The sequence below is a fragment of the Fukomys damarensis genome, unplaced genomic scaffold (genome assembly GCF_012274545.1).
Source record: "Fukomys damarensis isolate Sample0158 unplaced genomic scaffold, DMR_v1.0_HiC HiC_scaffold_10, whole genome shotgun sequence".
Lineage (NCBI taxonomy): Eukaryota > Metazoa > Chordata > Mammalia > Rodentia > Bathyergidae > Fukomys > Fukomys damarensis.
In genome coordinates, this window is record NW_022900922.1 from 22,014,433 (window position 1) to 22,032,112 (window position 17,680).

The following is a 17,680-nucleotide window of genomic DNA, read 5'->3' on the forward strand; positions in this document are numbered from 1 at the left end:
CCAGGGGTTATTTGTTTAGTGGTATTGGGGATTGAACCTAAGGCCTTTTCCAACTGAGCTGTATCTCCAGCTCTTTTTTATTCTTTTTATTTTGAGTCATAGTCTTGTTAAATTGCTAAATTGCCCAGTGTGGGCTCAGACTTGTGATCCTCCTGCCTCAGTCTCCCTGAGTTCTGGGATAATATGTGTGCACCACTACGCCTGCTTTATTAAGGGTTCTTTAGAGAAATGGAACCAATTGGGTGGATGGGTAGATAGACAGACAGACGGACAGGGATTTACTATGAGGAATTTGGTTATGTGTTAATGGATGCTGGAAAATCCCACAGTGAGTACTGTACAAATTAGAAGCTCAGTCTCCCCCACCCCCCGCAGGTACTGGGGATGGAACTCAAGGCCTTTGCACTGAGTTACATTTCTATCCCCCCTTTTTTTTTTGACTTTTAAATTTTTGAGACAGGGTTTTGCCAAATTGCTAAATTTCCCAGGCCAGGCTCAAATTTATAATCTTCCTGCCTCAGCCTACCAGAGTGCTATGATTACATGTGTGTGTCACAGATGTGGCTGAAAGATTCTTAATTATAACACAACAATAATAGAAGAGATGAATAAGTGTGAATAAATTTAAATTAAGACTATTTATTGAAAATCTCAAAAAGAATGAAACACGTGCTACAAGTTGGGAGAAGATTTTTGTAAAAATTATGACAGATAAATGTTCAATATTAGCATCCACAGCATAAAACATATTCCTAAAATTGAAAAAGATAAAACTCAAAGGAAATTATAGAAAATAGGCAAAAAGTAACAAATATTTCAGAGAAGAGAACACATGAACAAGAAACAAATTCAAAGGTGCTCAACTTCATAACTGCCAAGAAAAAATAATAAAAAGCACATCACCTTCTCTAAGTGGTGAAAATTATAGACCGAAACATCAAGTCTCAGTGGGGACATGGAGCATTTGGAGTTTAACATACTACTGTTGTGGGAGATAATTTGTAAGCAGTCACTTTGGAAAAAAATTTGGTTTTATCTTGTAATGATGGATGTATATTCAGCCTATGACCCCAGGAATATTCAGTCCTAAATATACACTGCAGAGATATTCTTTTACCTGGTTACCAAGTGTCTTGGTTACTTTCTCGCTGCTGAGACCTGAAACCTGACATTCACAACTTACAGGAGGAAAAGCTCACTTTGGCTCACAGTGTGTCGGGGTTTCAGTCTGTGGTCAGCTGGCTCCCAGGCAAAATGGCATGGAAAAGGGGGATGCAGAGGAGAAATAGCTCATGGTGTGGCATGTAGGAAACAGAAAGGAATCAAGGGAAGAAGGAAAGAAATAGACTCTTCACAAGAGGATACACCTCTTGTGACCCCACCCGGCTTCACCTCCCAAATCACATTTAGCTCTAACTCATTAGTGAGATAATCTGCTGATGAGTATCACAGCCCCAAAACTCACCTAAATTTTTTATTAATAGGAGATAAAAATGGTGAGCATTTTATAGGGTGAAATAAGGTGAGGAATCACTGTAACTATAATATATTTTACAATATAAATGGTAAAGCAGGTTTTTACTACTATATTAGATACCAGAAAAAAAAAGTATTAGATACCAGAATTGAAAGAAATCCCACACAAGTTTTACCTTTGGGTGTTACCCAATGCCAACTTGAAAATCTTGGCAAGCCCAGAAAGTATTTCAGCTACACTGAAAAGAATCAGAATCACTTGCCTATTCTGCTTCAGCTGACCAAGACATCCTCATTTTCAGTGCAAGGCACAAAGAAGAAGAGAGTGTTCAGCACAACTGAAAAGATGTGTTTCTATTTTAGGAATTGAGGAAAAACCCAAGTTTTTAGTGTTGAGTATTTCGTATTCAGGTACTCTTATGTAGCTTTCCTAGGATGTTTCCTCAGGTTTTGAAAGTGAGTAAGGGGCCAGAAGTGGTGTCATGTACCTGTAGTGCCACCTACTTGGGAGGCTGATACAAAAGTATGCCAAAAACTGGCCAGGGAAGGAAGAGGGCAAAGTTATTATGGGGTATTAATCACCTTCCTGTTGATGAGACAGTGCCTGGCACCTGTAACTTAAAAATGGAGAGATTTAATTTGGCTTATAGTTCTGGAGATTCAGTCCATGGCTGGCTGGCTCAAGGCAGAAATATCAAGGTGGAAGGGGATGGTTGAGGAAAGTGGCTCATCTTATGGCAACAGGCAGAGAAAAGAGGAGCCAGGAAGGCAGATATGTCTCTAAATGGACACCCCCAGTGACACACTTCTTCCAACAGGTCCTACCTTTTATTTATTTATTTTTTTGAGACAGGGTCTCATTATGTAGTTGAGACTGACCTGGAACTCACTTTGTAGCTGGTCTCAAACTCACAGTGATCCTCCTGCCTCAGCCTCCCAAATGCTGGAATTATAGGCATGCATCACCATGCCTGGCCAACATGCACTCTTCAACTCATCAATGGATCAATCCACACCCTGATGCCGTCACCTCCCTAAAGCCTCGTTTCTGAACACATGAAACTTTTGGGAGACATTTTAAGTATAAACCACTGTATTCACCCTGGCCCCCAAAAGACTCATGTCAGTTTCATTATGTAAAATGCAATTAGTTCATCTCTGAGAATTGCCACAGTCTTAACAGCTTCAGCATTACTGAAAAGTATTAGTCTGAGACTTAAAGCAAACTTTTCTGAGACTCAGGGCAAGCTCTTAGCTGTTAGCCCTTGTAAAAATTAAAAACAAGTTACATAATCCTAAGGTACAATGATACAGGATAATTACCCTCATTCCAAAAGAGAGGAATAGGGGGATAGAAAGGAATCAAATCAAATTAAATTGGAAATACAGTAGAGCAAACATTAAGTCCTGGCACATGGTGGTAAAATGTGAGTTCCAAAGTTTTGAGTAGCCCCAGTCCTGCGGTCTTGTCAATTGCAACCCACATGGCCTCTGTCTCAGGCTCATTTCACTCTCAGCCTGCAGCTGTCCTTGGTAGATAGTCTATGTTCCTGGAATCTCTGACTTTTTGTGGTCTCCGCTGCACCTTTGGCTTTATTCCCAAAGCTCCAAGTACTGATCCATTAGAAGCTCCCTGCCTAATATTCCAGGACTTCCTTTAAGATCTAATTGGAAGTTTCCTTGATTCCACAACTCTTGCATTCTGTGTGCCTAGAAATCCAGTATCAAAGGTCTTTTTTCAGTGGGATCAGTGTCCAGGCCCCCTTCAACTACAGCTACAACAGCCTCTGAGTGCATGGATGGTTGATTATAGCATGGTGAAATGAACCCCAGGGAATCACTTCTATAAGGAAGACTTCTCAAACAGAGGTCCCAAGGGCTTGCTTCTCAAATGAAAGGTTTATAATTTTGCACCATTAAGTCTGGGTGGCATCTTGCTAATTTCCAAGGTACCTCTGAGGCATCTTTCTTCTTGTTCTTGAACAAAGTATTTGGTTTCTTTTTATGGTGCTTATTTCTTCAGCAGCCACATTTCTCTTGGCCCCAAATTTACATCGTTAATTCTGGGCCAAAATTCTAGTTTTTCAAATTTTTATGTTCATTTTTTTCTCCCAATTCTCACTATAAATCTGTCAAAAAATAGCCTGCAGTATCCATGCTACAGCCTGAAAGTTGGGTTGCCTCAAAATTTCCTCTGCCACATTAGTTAGTCCATCATCTTTAATTTCAAACTCCTACAGAGTATAAGGATATGGGCAAAATGCAGACAAATTTTCTGCCACAGAATAACACATATGGCTTCTATTCCAACTACCAATAGAGTCTTTGTGAAACCTCCTGAGCCTGACCTTGCTGCTCAGGCTCAGGAGGTTTCATCATTCTGTTCTTCCTATCAGCATTCTGTACCTCTGAGCTCTGATCACAGTCATCTTTCAAACTCTGTTGATAGCATTCTAGGGCCTCTCTAGCTAGCATCTCCAAACCTTTCTGAATTCTTTCCACAAACCAGTTCCACAGGTTTCTAAATCACATGGTCAGGTACAGTCACAGCAACAGCCCTACTATTCTGCTACCAACTTTCTTAGTTATCTTTCTGTGGCTGAGATACAATATCTAACACCCACAGCTTAAAGGAGGAGAGGTTTAATTTGTAGCAACTGCCTAGCATGAAGGCCTCTATCTCTATCACCACAAAAGGACAAGGAGGAGGAGCTGGAGTAGGAGAGGGAGAAGGACTTCGGGTGTAGGGAAAATAATGAAAGAGGCAAGAAGGAGGAAAGGACAAGTGGGAGATGGGGCTGCATCTGTAGAGAAAGGAGTACTGCGCAAAATTTGCTGGTGGAAGGGGTGCTGAAAGACCTTTGAAAAATAGTGTTGTCAGGTATTTAATGTTAAGGCTTTTAAATGTCTGCACCATGGATTTTCTGATCCTTTTGCATCTTTAGTATATGCACACAACATTCTAAATGCTAAATGTGCTAAATATGGATGGTGAAAGAGTAGGGACCAGGAAGATCATGAACAATGGCTGAGATTAGAGAAATTTTCAGAAATTGGCAAAAATCTTCTAGTTACATTATGGTTTATACTTAGATGTACCCCCTTCCCCCACAACCTAGTGCACTCATAGGTAGGGTTTTGGGGAGGTGAGTAAATGTTAGGGGTATGATACTCATCAGTAGGTTAGTCCACTGCTGTGTTTATAGCTTCATGTGATTTGGGAGGGGAAGTCTGGTCTAAGGGGGTGGGTCATCGGGTCATGGCCTGGATCTATATCTCTCCCTCCTTCCTTGATTTCTCTGTTTGCCATGTTCCTCTGCCTTGCCACCTTGCCTGGGATCCAGCTGACTATGGACTGAAGCCTCTACAGACTATGAAGCGCCAAACAAAAATAAACCTTTCCTCCTTACAGTTGTACAAGTCCGGTATTGTGTCTCAGTGTTGAGAAAGTGACTAAGATGAACTGGCATAGGACTTTACACAGAATATGTAATCTTAGGCTTGGGTTGATTTGTCTGAATTCTGTGAGTCAGATTTTACTTAGATCCAGGATCCATATGTATCTGTACCAGCATATGCAAAATATGATTCTGTAGGTTTCAACTTAATACATGAATATGCTAAAGAAAGATGCTGGCAAGTTGACATGCTTGGGAGTGCTGTGAATTCTTGCTGGGTATAAATTGTTAAATGTTTTTTTAATTGTGTTTAATATTAATGGAAATAAATTGTAAAGTATAAGCTCCAAAGGGTATGTGATTAAGTTTCCCTCCCTATCATTTCTTGTAATATGAGGTTATAAAAAATAACGAGAATCCAAAGTGGATTAGCTGGGTTCTATTTTTGGTGTTAATTTCAATGTCATTTTAGCGATATGTTCTGATCTGAATATGTGCCCCCAAAATTCACATGTTTGACATAATCTGCAATGTGATTATATTTGGAGGTGGGGTTTTGGGAAGTGGTTAGGTCACATCTGCTGGCACCTGATTCTTGGAATTAGCCTCCAGAATGGTGAGCACTTTCTCAGTCTCAATTACTCAGTCTAAGGTGTATTGTTATAGCAGCATGATCTCCCAATATTTGTACGCAGAATCTAATCACTTCTTACCTGTCCTGTGGCCAGCCTCTCACTTCTACCCTGTTCTCTTGCCTGGAGGGCTGCAATAGCCTTCTCACTGGTTTCTTTGCTTCTATCCTTGTCTCCCTCAGTGTCTATTTTCAAAATATGGCCAGAGTGATTTTTATAAATAGAAACCAGATTATTTTACTCCTCAGCTCTGATCCCTGCAGTAGCTCCCCATGGTAGTCAGAGGAAACGCCAAGGTCATTACAGTGACTTCCAAGACCTCCATAGGCCCCCTTCTCCCTGTCTCGCTGGCTCATTTCTTTCCTCTCTCACTCATTCTGTTCCAGCATTATTGGCCAGACTTCTATCTCTTCCCACTGCCAGGCCTTTTCCTGACTTACGGCTTTGCTTTAGATGATTCATCTTTCTAGAATGCTCTTGACATAGAAATCTTCATAGTTAACTCCTTCATCTCCTTCAGGTCCTTGTTTAAATGTGATCATCTTCATGAGGCAACTCTGACTACTTTGATAAATACTGTAACATGTTTACCCTGGCCTTATCAGCCCCTTTATTCTACTACCTTCTTTTTCTATACACTTACTATCATGTAACATAATATTAATTTTGTTTATTTCTTCCCCTGGCCGAGTGTAGGTTTGAAGAGGGGAGGAGTTCTTCTGTTAATTGCTATATAAGCCAAACACCTAGAATAGTGCTTTATAAATAACAGCCCTTCAGTGAACTTTTGCTGAGTGTTGAATCATCTTCACAAAGGAAAGCATTGTAGTCTGGGGAAGGCCAATTCTGAAGGACATTCCCCAAACAAGTCCTGTGATCAGCTGAGTTTGGATCCTCTTGGAAATTGACGAGTATCCACTAGGATATCTTTGTGATCTCTATGGACATCAAAACTTGTTGTGTAAGATGCTTTGGCAGCATTGACCAATAACTACTGAAAAGTGGTTAGAAAGGCTTGACTTGAAAGGCAGAGTATGTGAAAAGAGCCTGGAGAATAGAGGAAAATACCTACTTTAGTCCTATAAATAACACATTTTCCTGTATACTCAGCATTGAGGATTAGCCAGTCTAGTGTGTTGACTGACAGCTAGACAGGCTCAGAACAATAAGCTGGGTCATGAGGGCTTCGGTGAAAAATAGAAGAGACAGTCATGAGTCTGGCTGCCTGCATTGATTGCCAGGAAACCATCAGTCCATTAATTTCAAAACACTGTTGTGTTTGGTACTATCATTGGCATGGGGAATCATACTGCAGAACAGAGAGGGAAAAGCAAGGTCAAAGCACAAGACTGAGGAAGATTCAAAGTGGTCTCCACGATGAGTACGAAGCCTGAGGTTGAAGTGCTCACACTGTGCAGCTCCCTAAGACAACAGGGCTTCAGCAACAGCCCCCATGGTGGGACAGGGTGGGAGAGACGGAGGGTGAGGCTCCAGAATCTCAGACTCCAGGGCCATTAGGAGAGGCTGGATTTTCTGTTTTCTTTACTGCAGCCAGCCACAGGATCCCACAGAGTCTTTTTTTTTTCTTTCTACATTCTCAAACATTATTTTTGTTCATATTTTATTATTCACAGGACATTTCTTTGGCAATAATAAGTATTTGGAACATAGCCAAAGAAGCAAGAAGTAAGGAAAAAAAAGAAAAAAGAAAGAAAGCCTTTGAATACCCAATCTAGAATGGAATGGAGTTTATCTATTTAAAATTGAGGTACTGAACTCCATTTCTTCCAGAGTGTTTTAGGTGCTCTGCTGAAGTCTATTGATTCTCAGGAAATCTGCAGATGCCCCCAGGTCATAGGCGAACCGAAGTGGCCGAAAGGAGAGAGACAACTGACATAGGAAGGCAGAAGAGCTGGAAAGACTAGAAAATAGATGGAATAATTGAGAAACTTACCTCTCTGGATGAAGTTGAGTGCAAGGATGGACTTGGCGTGCCAACAGCATCCAAGAGAGCAATGTGTTTCAGTAATTCATATTCCCAGCAACTCCTGACTCATCGAGAATAACAGATATGATCACTAGTGTTTATGGATGCCAGGGCATGTCAAATGCACTTCAGAAATCCCTCCTTCCCCACAGGCTGAAGTTAAACATAAAATGTGAGCTCACAAAGGGTAAGCTTCAGTCAGTCATTTTTTTAATCAGTTGCCTTGTGACGAGTTATTTCACATATTATTTTTCCTTCAGTTCTTACAGCAGCCAAAAGAGATGGTTGTATTGATTCCCCTTTTATAGGGGAGGAAGTTAATTGATTTGTTCAAAGTCACGAAACTAGGAAAAGGCAGTACTTGGTTTCAGAATCAGTTTTGTTTTGTTCTAGAGATGGGGTGTTTGGAGTTTTCATTATCTGCCCCGAGTCTATGTTTTAGGTTCGAGTGCTGAATACTCTGAAATTGCACAAAATCAATGATAAACATTGTTCTGAGTATTTTTCTTAATGGAGTGGTTAGCAGACTTTATTTCTGCATCCAAGTATCCTTAAATAATTTATGTTATGTATTCCTCATGGTTGGTTTCTTTTTGAGGTTGGAATATTTTTGCAAATTCTATCTTTGAACATATCAGCACCTCTTGAGTAAGATGATTTATGCTGATTTATCTCAAATGACTCAATGATACAATATTCCTAAGGTGGGGGTGTGTGGTGACTCTGCAATAGTAGTTAAAAATTGGTAGCTGTTCTGTTAGATTAGTTTCTCGATTTTCTGAATATGTGACAATATAAAAACAATGTTTAGCTGTGACCTAAAGTTTGGAAAATATGTTGGCAATAGTCTGTGTTCCATGTAAACACAGATCAGTTGAGCTACAATACGAAGAAACAGAGCATTGACTACAAAATCCAACTCCCCTAAATGTTTGTAGATTATGCATAAAAAAAATGCTCCAAAAACTAGGGTGATGCCAGGTGTGGTGGCCCATGCCTATAATCCCAGCATTCGGGAGGCTGAAGCAGGAGGATCGCTGTGAGTTCGAGACCAGCCTGGGCTACATAGTGAGTTCCAGGTCAGTCTCAACTACATTGTGAGACCCTGTCTCAAAACAAAAAAAACAAAAAAAACCAACCAAACAAACAAACAAAAAAACAGGGTGATCCTCCTGTGGGCCTATTTTGACCATTCTACAGATCAGCTGTCAAATGTTAAGCCTGGGGTTTAATGTCCTATGCAACCAGCAATTTCTGTCATTTTCCTGAAGGTGTACTCCTAATGTGATAAGATTTTGTATAATTAAAAATGACACTGTAATACCCAAATTTGAATTTTACTTTTGCTGAATAAGCTAGGCACAAGTGACCAGGAATTTAGCATTCTTATGCATAAAACAGAGAGGATGACATAATAATAAAAGTGATACTGGTAGTGTTATCCACCCTCCCAACCTCATAGAGTTGTTGAAATGATACAAACACATTTGCACCATGAATATGAATAGCATTACATAAATTTATCATTAAAATGACTATTTTATTTTTACATGAGTTACCACTAAGGTGGCTTTAATTCAGCTTTGTTGGTGATTATCTTTGAATCTTGACTGACTGTATCATTAAAATTTTATCTCCTTGAAAGTTTACCTCCATAAATGTCGAACATGGTCTTCATTTTCACATTTGTTGTTTGATTATCTCCAGCTGGGTCCGTATTGACATGTGACTGGTGTGGCCTTTTTATTAGTCTAGGGTTACATGCAGCCTTCCTGAATGTGCCAGAATCTGTTTCAGATTTTTCTGTCTGGCTTTTCATTCCATTGGGATGTGCAGTGGATCTCCTAGGTAATGTCCATTTGAGCATAGCTCCATAAAGGAGAGAACAAAAACTGATCTGAATGTCAAGCCTAATTCATCTTTTATTTCTTGGCCTAGGGGGTGGAACCCACCGCGGCATGCATGCTAGGCAAGTGTTGTACCTGAACTAGGACTAAATTGCTAAATTGCCCAGCCTGCCTTAGCCTCCCCAGTCGCTGTGACTTCGGGCCTGTTCCACCATGTCCGGCTGATATCAGGCTCCACCCTTCTGGTGGAGAGCAGCAGACAGGATAACATGCCTGCAGCATTCCCCTCACACTCTAATTTTTTGGACTGTAAATGTTTTGCCTGGTTCACAGGAATAACAATCCTGTATCAGCTATGTACGTGGGCCCCTTGATAGAGAAAGAAATGCTTTGTTTTAAAGGAGGCAAACTATAGTGACTAGGAGCCCAGGCTCTGGAATCAGATGTGTTTTACTTAATTAACTTCATTAAATACAACCAAGTTACTTAAGTTCTGTAAACCTGGTTGCTTATCTGTAACAGACATCATAATTGTCACATGGATTATCACCCATGATACACGAAATGACTTAGAAAAAGTTATATCTGAAATATCATAATTATCATTAGGAATCCACAATTGACAAAGGATGGAAAGGGAAATACAAATGAAGGAAAAGAGAGCACTGTGTCCACGGTGCAGTTGTCCACAGAAGTCTACTTGTCCTCTGAGCGCTGCAGAGGCTGGAGTCCTCCGGCAGGTTCTGCACACACTGGCCCGTTCTCCCCATCACCCCCCGCCGCCCCAAACACTGGGAGATGTGCAGCCTGGTGACATCCTCACCAGCACGCACAGAGGGCAAGCCAAGTTCCTGCCAACTCTGAGCAGACAGAGGATCAACAAGCCAGAGGTGAGCCGGGTGTGTGTCCGCACCTGCCAACTCCCTTAGTGTGCACTAAGCGAAGAGGCGAACAGTGTGGAGACTCAGGGTTGATAGTCTTAGCAGCCACGGAGGACCTGCATGCACATTCTCTCACTGGAGTGTTTGATCTGGGTTTCCGTCAGGTTTTGTTGTTGTTTATTTTCTTTCTCACTCTTCATTTCATCTTCCTCTTTCTTCAACTCTAGCTTCTGTAGAAACACTATTTCCTTACTTTTTACTTGTTTCTCCCACTTTTAAAAGTCTTCAAGTTTCCCCCTATATCCTGCACTCTCTCTGTCACACCTGCCTTTTTTCGTATTAACCTTCTGTCCTCTCTGTTCTGTTCTTCTTGCTCTTCCTTATCTTACCTACCCCTTGTCTTTCCTTGCCTCTTCTCCACTTTATAGGGCCACAGATATATCAACAGGTTTCTACCACACTGTAGCTTTCCTCAAAATCAAATTACACTTCACTCCTCCTAAATTCCATCCTCACCCTCACAAATATCTTCTTAAAACCCTCAACACTAACACTTCATTCCAACTATAAAAGACCTGCCACAGAACATGACCCCTTATCTAATTTTTACCTATTAATATTTCTCCCATTTACCTCTCCTTCTACCGACTCACACTCCTTTCGCTCACCCCTCCATCTCTTCCCTTCCCTTCTTCCACACCACAGACTAACAGCCAATACCAGTAGAGTATAGGTTGCAGAGAGTATTTATAAAGGGTGAAATGCTAGGTTTAACACATATAAGTGATATGTGATCAGATTTGTCGTTGTTATAATCGGTGATAATTCTTTCCTCAAAACACAGTGACAGGGTATAAGTTATTTAAATTAAATATCAGAAGGGTGAACACTCTCTCCGGAAAAATGAAGCTAAAAATTAACACTGGAAAGCAGTATCTAACTGCAAAGATCTTCATATCAACTATAGTCTCTTCTCACTCTACTCAACCATCAGCCATACAAAGGAAAATAAGGCAACAAAAGACCTCTTCCAACCTGTCCCAACTCTCCCGAGGTAAATCCAGCGCACTAGTGGAGAAGAAAGCAGACAGCAGGTAGCAGGGCTTTACGAATTGATGAAAGAAGAGGTAAAGAAACTTGATGTATTCAAAGATGACATGACCCCAAACTTTATGGAATTATCACACAAAATGACCAGTGTGGACAGGAGAAACTAGTAAAATTTGTAAGCACTGACCAAAGTGGTACAAAGCATGAATGACAATTTTACCAAAGATAAAGATTCCACAAAAAGATCATGCAGAAATACAGATATTGTATATAATTTATAAATTGCAAAAATGACCAGTGTGAAGACAAGGTTTTTGAAATTGAGGGAAAAAATGGTAAATGATGACAAATCACTCAGAGAAGCTTTAAAAATGATAAGAGAACAAGAAAATTTTATTAAACAGCTATTACACAGCTCTGATAAGACCAATTTAAGGGTAATTGCAGTTAGCGGGAAACTAGTTGACAGCATACATGAAATTTAAAAATCTTTTTACAGAAATCATAATAAAAACTTTCTAAAGATAAGACTTCAACATACAGAACCTCAAGCAACTATGATAAGAAGCTCCCCATGACACATTTTAGACAACATTCCAGATGTCTAACAAATAAAATCTTTGTCAGAGAAAACAAAATATCACATATAAAAATAAACCTATTAGGATTACAGCAGACTTCTCAACTTCAGAGGGCAGGAGAACTTGAAGTGATGTATTTCAAGCCTTAGGAGCAGCCAACTTCCAACCCAGATTTACATATCTTACAAAAACTTTCTTTCAAAATATATGAAATAAGGACCTTCCATGAAAAAGAATGACTTTAGAGATCCATAAACTCCAAACCAGCTCTCCAGAAAATACTCAAGGAAATCCTAGAGGAATGAAGCCAACAGAGTCTAAAATTTAGATGGAATGAATACATCTAGCAAGGCAAACAAACAAACAGAATAAGAAAAGAAAAAGCAGTCATCACAAAGAAAGCACAATAATAGAAATAAATCAACACTATTCAAGGATAACTCTTAAAGTTAATGGCCTTAATTCAACTATTAAAAGACACAGATTGGCAGACTGGATCAAAAAACAGAATCCTACAGTCTGCTACATTCAAGAAACCCATCTAACAAAAAAGATATCCATAGACTAAAAGTTAAAGAATGGAAAACAGTATTTCATGCACTAAGAGTTGAAAAGCAACTCTTGCTTTCTAGCAGTCTCAGAAGAAGTAAACTTCAAGTTAAAACTGATTAGAAGAGTCAAAAATGGTTATTACATACTTAGTTAAGGCAACAACCCAGCAGGAAGAGATAACAATTTTAAATATATATGCACCAAGCACTGGAACACCTACCTTCATAAGACAAATACTGCTGAACATAAAGGACTGAATAAACACTAACACAATCATACTAGATTATTTCAATACTCCACTTTAACAAAGAGGCAGAGCAACAAAGCAAATTATTAACAAAGAAATATCAGAGTTGAACCACACCTTTTAACAAATGGGCTTACTAGATATCTATAGAGTGTTCCATCTCAGAACAACAGAAAACACATTATTTTCATTAGCACATGAAACTGTCTCCAAAATAGACCTCATACTAGCATACAAACCCTGGCTAAATAAATACAAAATAATCAAAATCATACATTTACTATCAGACCACTGTGTAATGAAACTAGAAATCAGTCACAGCAAAAACAACCAAAAACTTAGAAACACTGGTAAACTTAATACCACATTTCTGAACACTCATTGGGTTACAGAAGAAATCAAAGGAAAAATTAACAATTTGTAGAAGCAAATAACAATGCCAGTACCACACATCAGAACCCATAGGACACAATGAATGCAGTCCTAAGAAGGAAAACTCATTGAAGTTAATACTCATATTAGAAAACCAGAGTGAACTCAAATAAATAGCACAATGATGAACCTCAAGATACTTAGCAACAGCAATCCAAACCCAAATCAAGTTTAAGGAAGGACATCATAAATATCAGAAGAAATTAATTAAATTGAGACTAAACAATACAAAGAATCAACGAATTAGAGCTGATTCTTTGAAAAGAATAAACAAAATAGATAAATTCTTAGCCAAACTGACCAAAAAGAAGAGAGAAAAGACTCACATTAAGGTAGTTAGAAATGAAAAAGGAGATAACAGGATCCTCTACATAGATCTCCCCCAAAATCCACCAAAAGATGCTTACAATTAATGACCAAATTTAGTAATGCAGCAGGATACAAAATCAACACACAAAAATCACTAGCATTCTTGAACACTATCATTCAAGATAGCACCAAGAAAAATTAAATACTTAGTAGTTAATCTAAGGAAGTAAAAGACCTTTGCAATGTACACTACCATACAGTACTATGAAAAAGGAACTCAAACAGGATATCAGACAATGAAAAGATATCCTATTCCTGGATAGGCAAAACTAAAATAGTCAAATGGCCAAAATTCCAAAACTGACATACAGACTTAGCATAATCCAAATCAAAATTCCAACATCATTGTTCACAGAACTAGGAAAAACAATCCTAAAGTTCATGTAGATCCAGAAGAGACCCAGAATAGCAAAAGCAATTCTGGGTGAAAAGAGCAAAGTGAAAAGCATCACAATCCCAGACTTGAAGTTATATTGCAAAGCTACAATGAGTTTTTTTAAAAAAAGGCATGGTACTGGCAAAAAAATAGACATGAGGATCAGTGGAACAGAATACAGGATGAAGAAATAGCTCTAAGCAGATTCAACTATATGATCTTTGAGAGCAGGGCCAGTAATGCAGACAGGAGGAAAGATAGCCTCTATAGTACATGTTTTTGGGAAAATTGGCTATCCACACACAGAAGATTGAATCTATACCTGCTATCTCTCACCACGTTAAAATAAAACCCAAATGGATCAAAGAACTGAATGTTAAAACAGAAACAACCCACTGGAAGGCAAGATAGGTAAAATTTTTGAAGTCATACAGGAATAGGCAAGGACTTTCTGAACCAAATCCTATTTTCACAGGAAATAATTTTGATAATCAACTAATGGGGTAATTTAAATTAAAAATCTTTTGTACAACAAAAGAAGCAACCAACAGAGGGAAAAGACAACCTATAGAATGGGAAAAAAATTATTTTCCAGTGATTCCTTAGATGGAGGACTCATAGCTAGAATATATAAAGAAGTCAAATAATTAGAACCCTAAAATAAATACCCAATTGAAAAATGGGCAAGTGAAATGAACAGACACTTCGCAGAAGTACAAATGGCCAATAAATACATGCTTAATATCACAACCATAAGAGAAACGCAAATCAAAACAACACTGAAATTTCCTTTTACCTCAGAAAGAATGGCTATCATTAATAAATCAAATAACAACAAATGCTAGAGAGATTGCAGGGAAAAAGGAACCCTTCTGCACCACTGGTGGGAATGTAAACTAGTGTAACTATTATGGAAAAACATGGAGATTTCTTAAAAAATGAGAAATTCCATTTGACCCAGTTATTTCCCTTTCTAGGTATCTTCCCAAAAGAATTAAAGAGTTCATGTTACAGACATACATGCACACCCATATTTATAGCAGTACAATTTATAATAGCTCAATCTTGGAAGTGGCCTATATGTCCATCAACAGATGAATGGATAAAGAAAATGTGGTATCTATATGTATTGGAGCTACTTGGCTCTAAAGAAGGATAAATAAGAGACATTTGAAGGAAAATGGATGTACCTAGAAAATGTAATGTTAAATAAAATAAATGAGACCCACAAGCTTGAATACCAACTACTAACAATGAATGTAATCTTCGTATTCTCAAACACAAACTAAAAGGAATAGTAATAGTAATAATGAAAATAGCCAAAGGGGATCTAGAGAAGAGGGGGGAGGTGAGTAAGGAGGGAAAAGGGGGATAAAAAAGAATTAACCTATGTTCAGTATATGTATGCACTTCCCAAGATGAATATAAACATCATGGACTCCAATTTGTACTAACAAGAAACTCCTCCCCTCTCTGGTCTATGTCTTCTCATAGTTATTTTAGTTTTTATTGTACAGTAATGTTTCAATTACTTTTCTCATTACTGAAACTAAATACCAGTCACCCAGTTAACAAGGGAAAAGGTTTTTTGCAGCTCACAGTTTGTAGAGGTTTCAGTTCATAGTTGATTGCCTCCAAGGCAGAGTGGCTTGGTGGAGGTGGAACAGTTCATGGTGGGCAGAAGGCAGGAAGGTAGCAAAGTGGCATGGAAGCAAGCAGCAAGTGGCAGAAGCAGCCATAGCACCAAAAGCCTCCTTTTACATGTCATCCAGGGTTTACCACACCCAGGGCGGGCCTTCCATTATCCACCCTCTTAATCCCAGCATCACATGCTTCAGATTCAGCCACCTCTGAAAAGCCCACCTATGACTGTATAAGGGTTGGGGTGGGGGACAGTAACAGATAGTATCAATAGAGCTATTAAGTTTTAAATTATATGACCCTTTATTTGTAAAAACCAAAGCATAGTTTTACTGCATTTGTTTTTGTTTGTTTATTTTTTGAGACAGGGTCTTGCTGTGTAGTCCAGGGTAGCCTTGAACTTGCTATGTAGTCCAGGCTGGCCTTGAATTTGCAGTCCTCCTGCCTCAGCCTCCAAAATGCTGAGATCATAGGTGTACACTATCATGTCCAGCTGTTACTGCATTTTAAAAATAAGATTTTAAACTAGATTATGATCTGTGCTTTATGGAGAGAGAGAGAGAGAGTGTGTGTGCTCAGGACTAATTCTTAAAAAAAATCTATGCCTTTGCAAATACCTTTTTTTGAAGTCTAAAGAGGTGAACCCTGTTTCTGGGAAAAATGAATGGTTTGAAGCATTGCTTCAGATAATAGCACCCAAACTACTCATTTCCTTCTAGCGATTCACATCTAAGTGTACTTTGTTTTCTTTCTCCCTCCCCCTTCTTTCCTTTTTGAGTTGGAGGTCTTGCCAAGTTATCCAGGCTGGCTTCAAACTTCTGGGGTTCAAGTGATCTGCCTGCCTCAGCCTCCCAAGTAGATGGAACTACAGGTGCATGCATTTGGTGGTCTCTCTCTCTGTCCCCCCCCCTCCCGTGAAAACGGCCTTGAAGTCCCTTCTGACACCAAACACCTCACCAAAACAGTGATCTTGCACACGGTAAGATGCACACTGCTTTAACTGTTCATTTTCCAGGGTCATGTGCTGTTTAATGAGTGTCTAGGTTAGTCTTCTCTCTTACCCTGTGAGTGTGCGTGTGTGTGAGCGCGCACCTGTGTGCCTGTGCACATGCACGTGTGTGTATGGATGAGGTTGGCTTGTGAGGGGCAAAGCAGAGGTCGCGGCCTGCTTTCCGGGCGTTTTCCTTCCCTTGCTCCTTGGCAGGGACGGAGAAGAAGCTTGGCCGGGGCTGCACTGCTCAGTCAGCTGTGGTGAAGGAACCCGAAGGCCCCGCGCTGTGGAGAGGAAGTGGCTGCCAGCATTTGACAGCCTGCAGTTCGGTTTGAAGCTGTAGCCACATTCCTAAAGTCTGCCCAAGGCACTGCCCTGACTCAGAGGCAGCTTCCAGATGTTTCCCAGCAGTCTGGCAGCCACAGGAGCTCAGTTTCTTCCTCTCTTCCTCCTACTCTCTTTTTGTAGTCCTGGGGACTGGATCCAGATTCTTTGCACTGTGCTGTCTCCCTAACCTTTTTTAATTTTTAATTTTGAGACAGGGTCTTCCAGGTTACACAGGCTGGGCTTAAAGTTGTGATCCTCCTGCTTCAGCCTCCCAGAATGCCATGTCTTTGGCTTTCTACCCATCAGTCCAGGGTACTGCTTTCCCGAAAACTTCTTCACCCAGCAATTCCTGGAAAGAGACCTTCAGAATTTGAAAAAAACAAAACAAAACAAAACAAAACTATCACTATGTCATACAGATTGTTCACAAACTCACGGGCTCAAGTGACATCCTCCTGCCTCAGCCTACTGAATTAGCTGGGACTGCAAGGGTGCACTCCCACGTCGATTTAAGATTTTTTGTGTTTCTCAAAATCTCTCAGTAATTGAAAAACTTTCCCAAGCACAGAGCCACAGGGGTGTTGTGAGCAGAGAAGGCACAGCGAAGGGGCCCAGCACCCTTGTCCAGGACCCGCTGTAGGAAGGAACGCGACACCGGGCTCACTGTAAACCAGGAAACGCCGCCTCTAGGAGGGGTCGATAATCTCCATCCGAAGGGATCAGAGGCCTGCAGAGCCCAGTACGAGCTGGTGCGACACAAGGTGTGTCCCGGGAGGTGCTGGGGGGGAAGGTGACCGGGAGGCAAAGAGCTGCGAGGAAGGCGCACCCAGGCGGGGGCTCTGGGGACTTCGGGCGGGGAGGGCGGGGCGGGGCCGGAGGGCGTGGCGTGGCCG

General features: G+C 40.2%; 1 protein-coding gene across 1 annotated transcript in view; it reads left to right on the forward strand.

Moving 5' to 3' along the window:
- Positions 1-6,883: 6,883 nt before the first annotated feature.
- The window catches only part of Mboat1 (membrane bound O-acyltransferase domain containing 1), a 109,812-nt gene continuing 99,015 nt past the window's right edge, over positions 6,884-17,680 (forward strand). The window contains exons 1-3 of the mRNA XM_019207308.2: positions 6,884-6,962; positions 16,674-16,784; positions 17,379-17,548. Coding sequence (XP_019062853.1) covers positions 6,884-6,962; positions 16,674-16,784; positions 17,379-17,548 — 360 coding nt within the window. The remainder of the gene's footprint in view (positions 6,963-16,673; positions 16,785-17,378; positions 17,549-17,680) is intronic.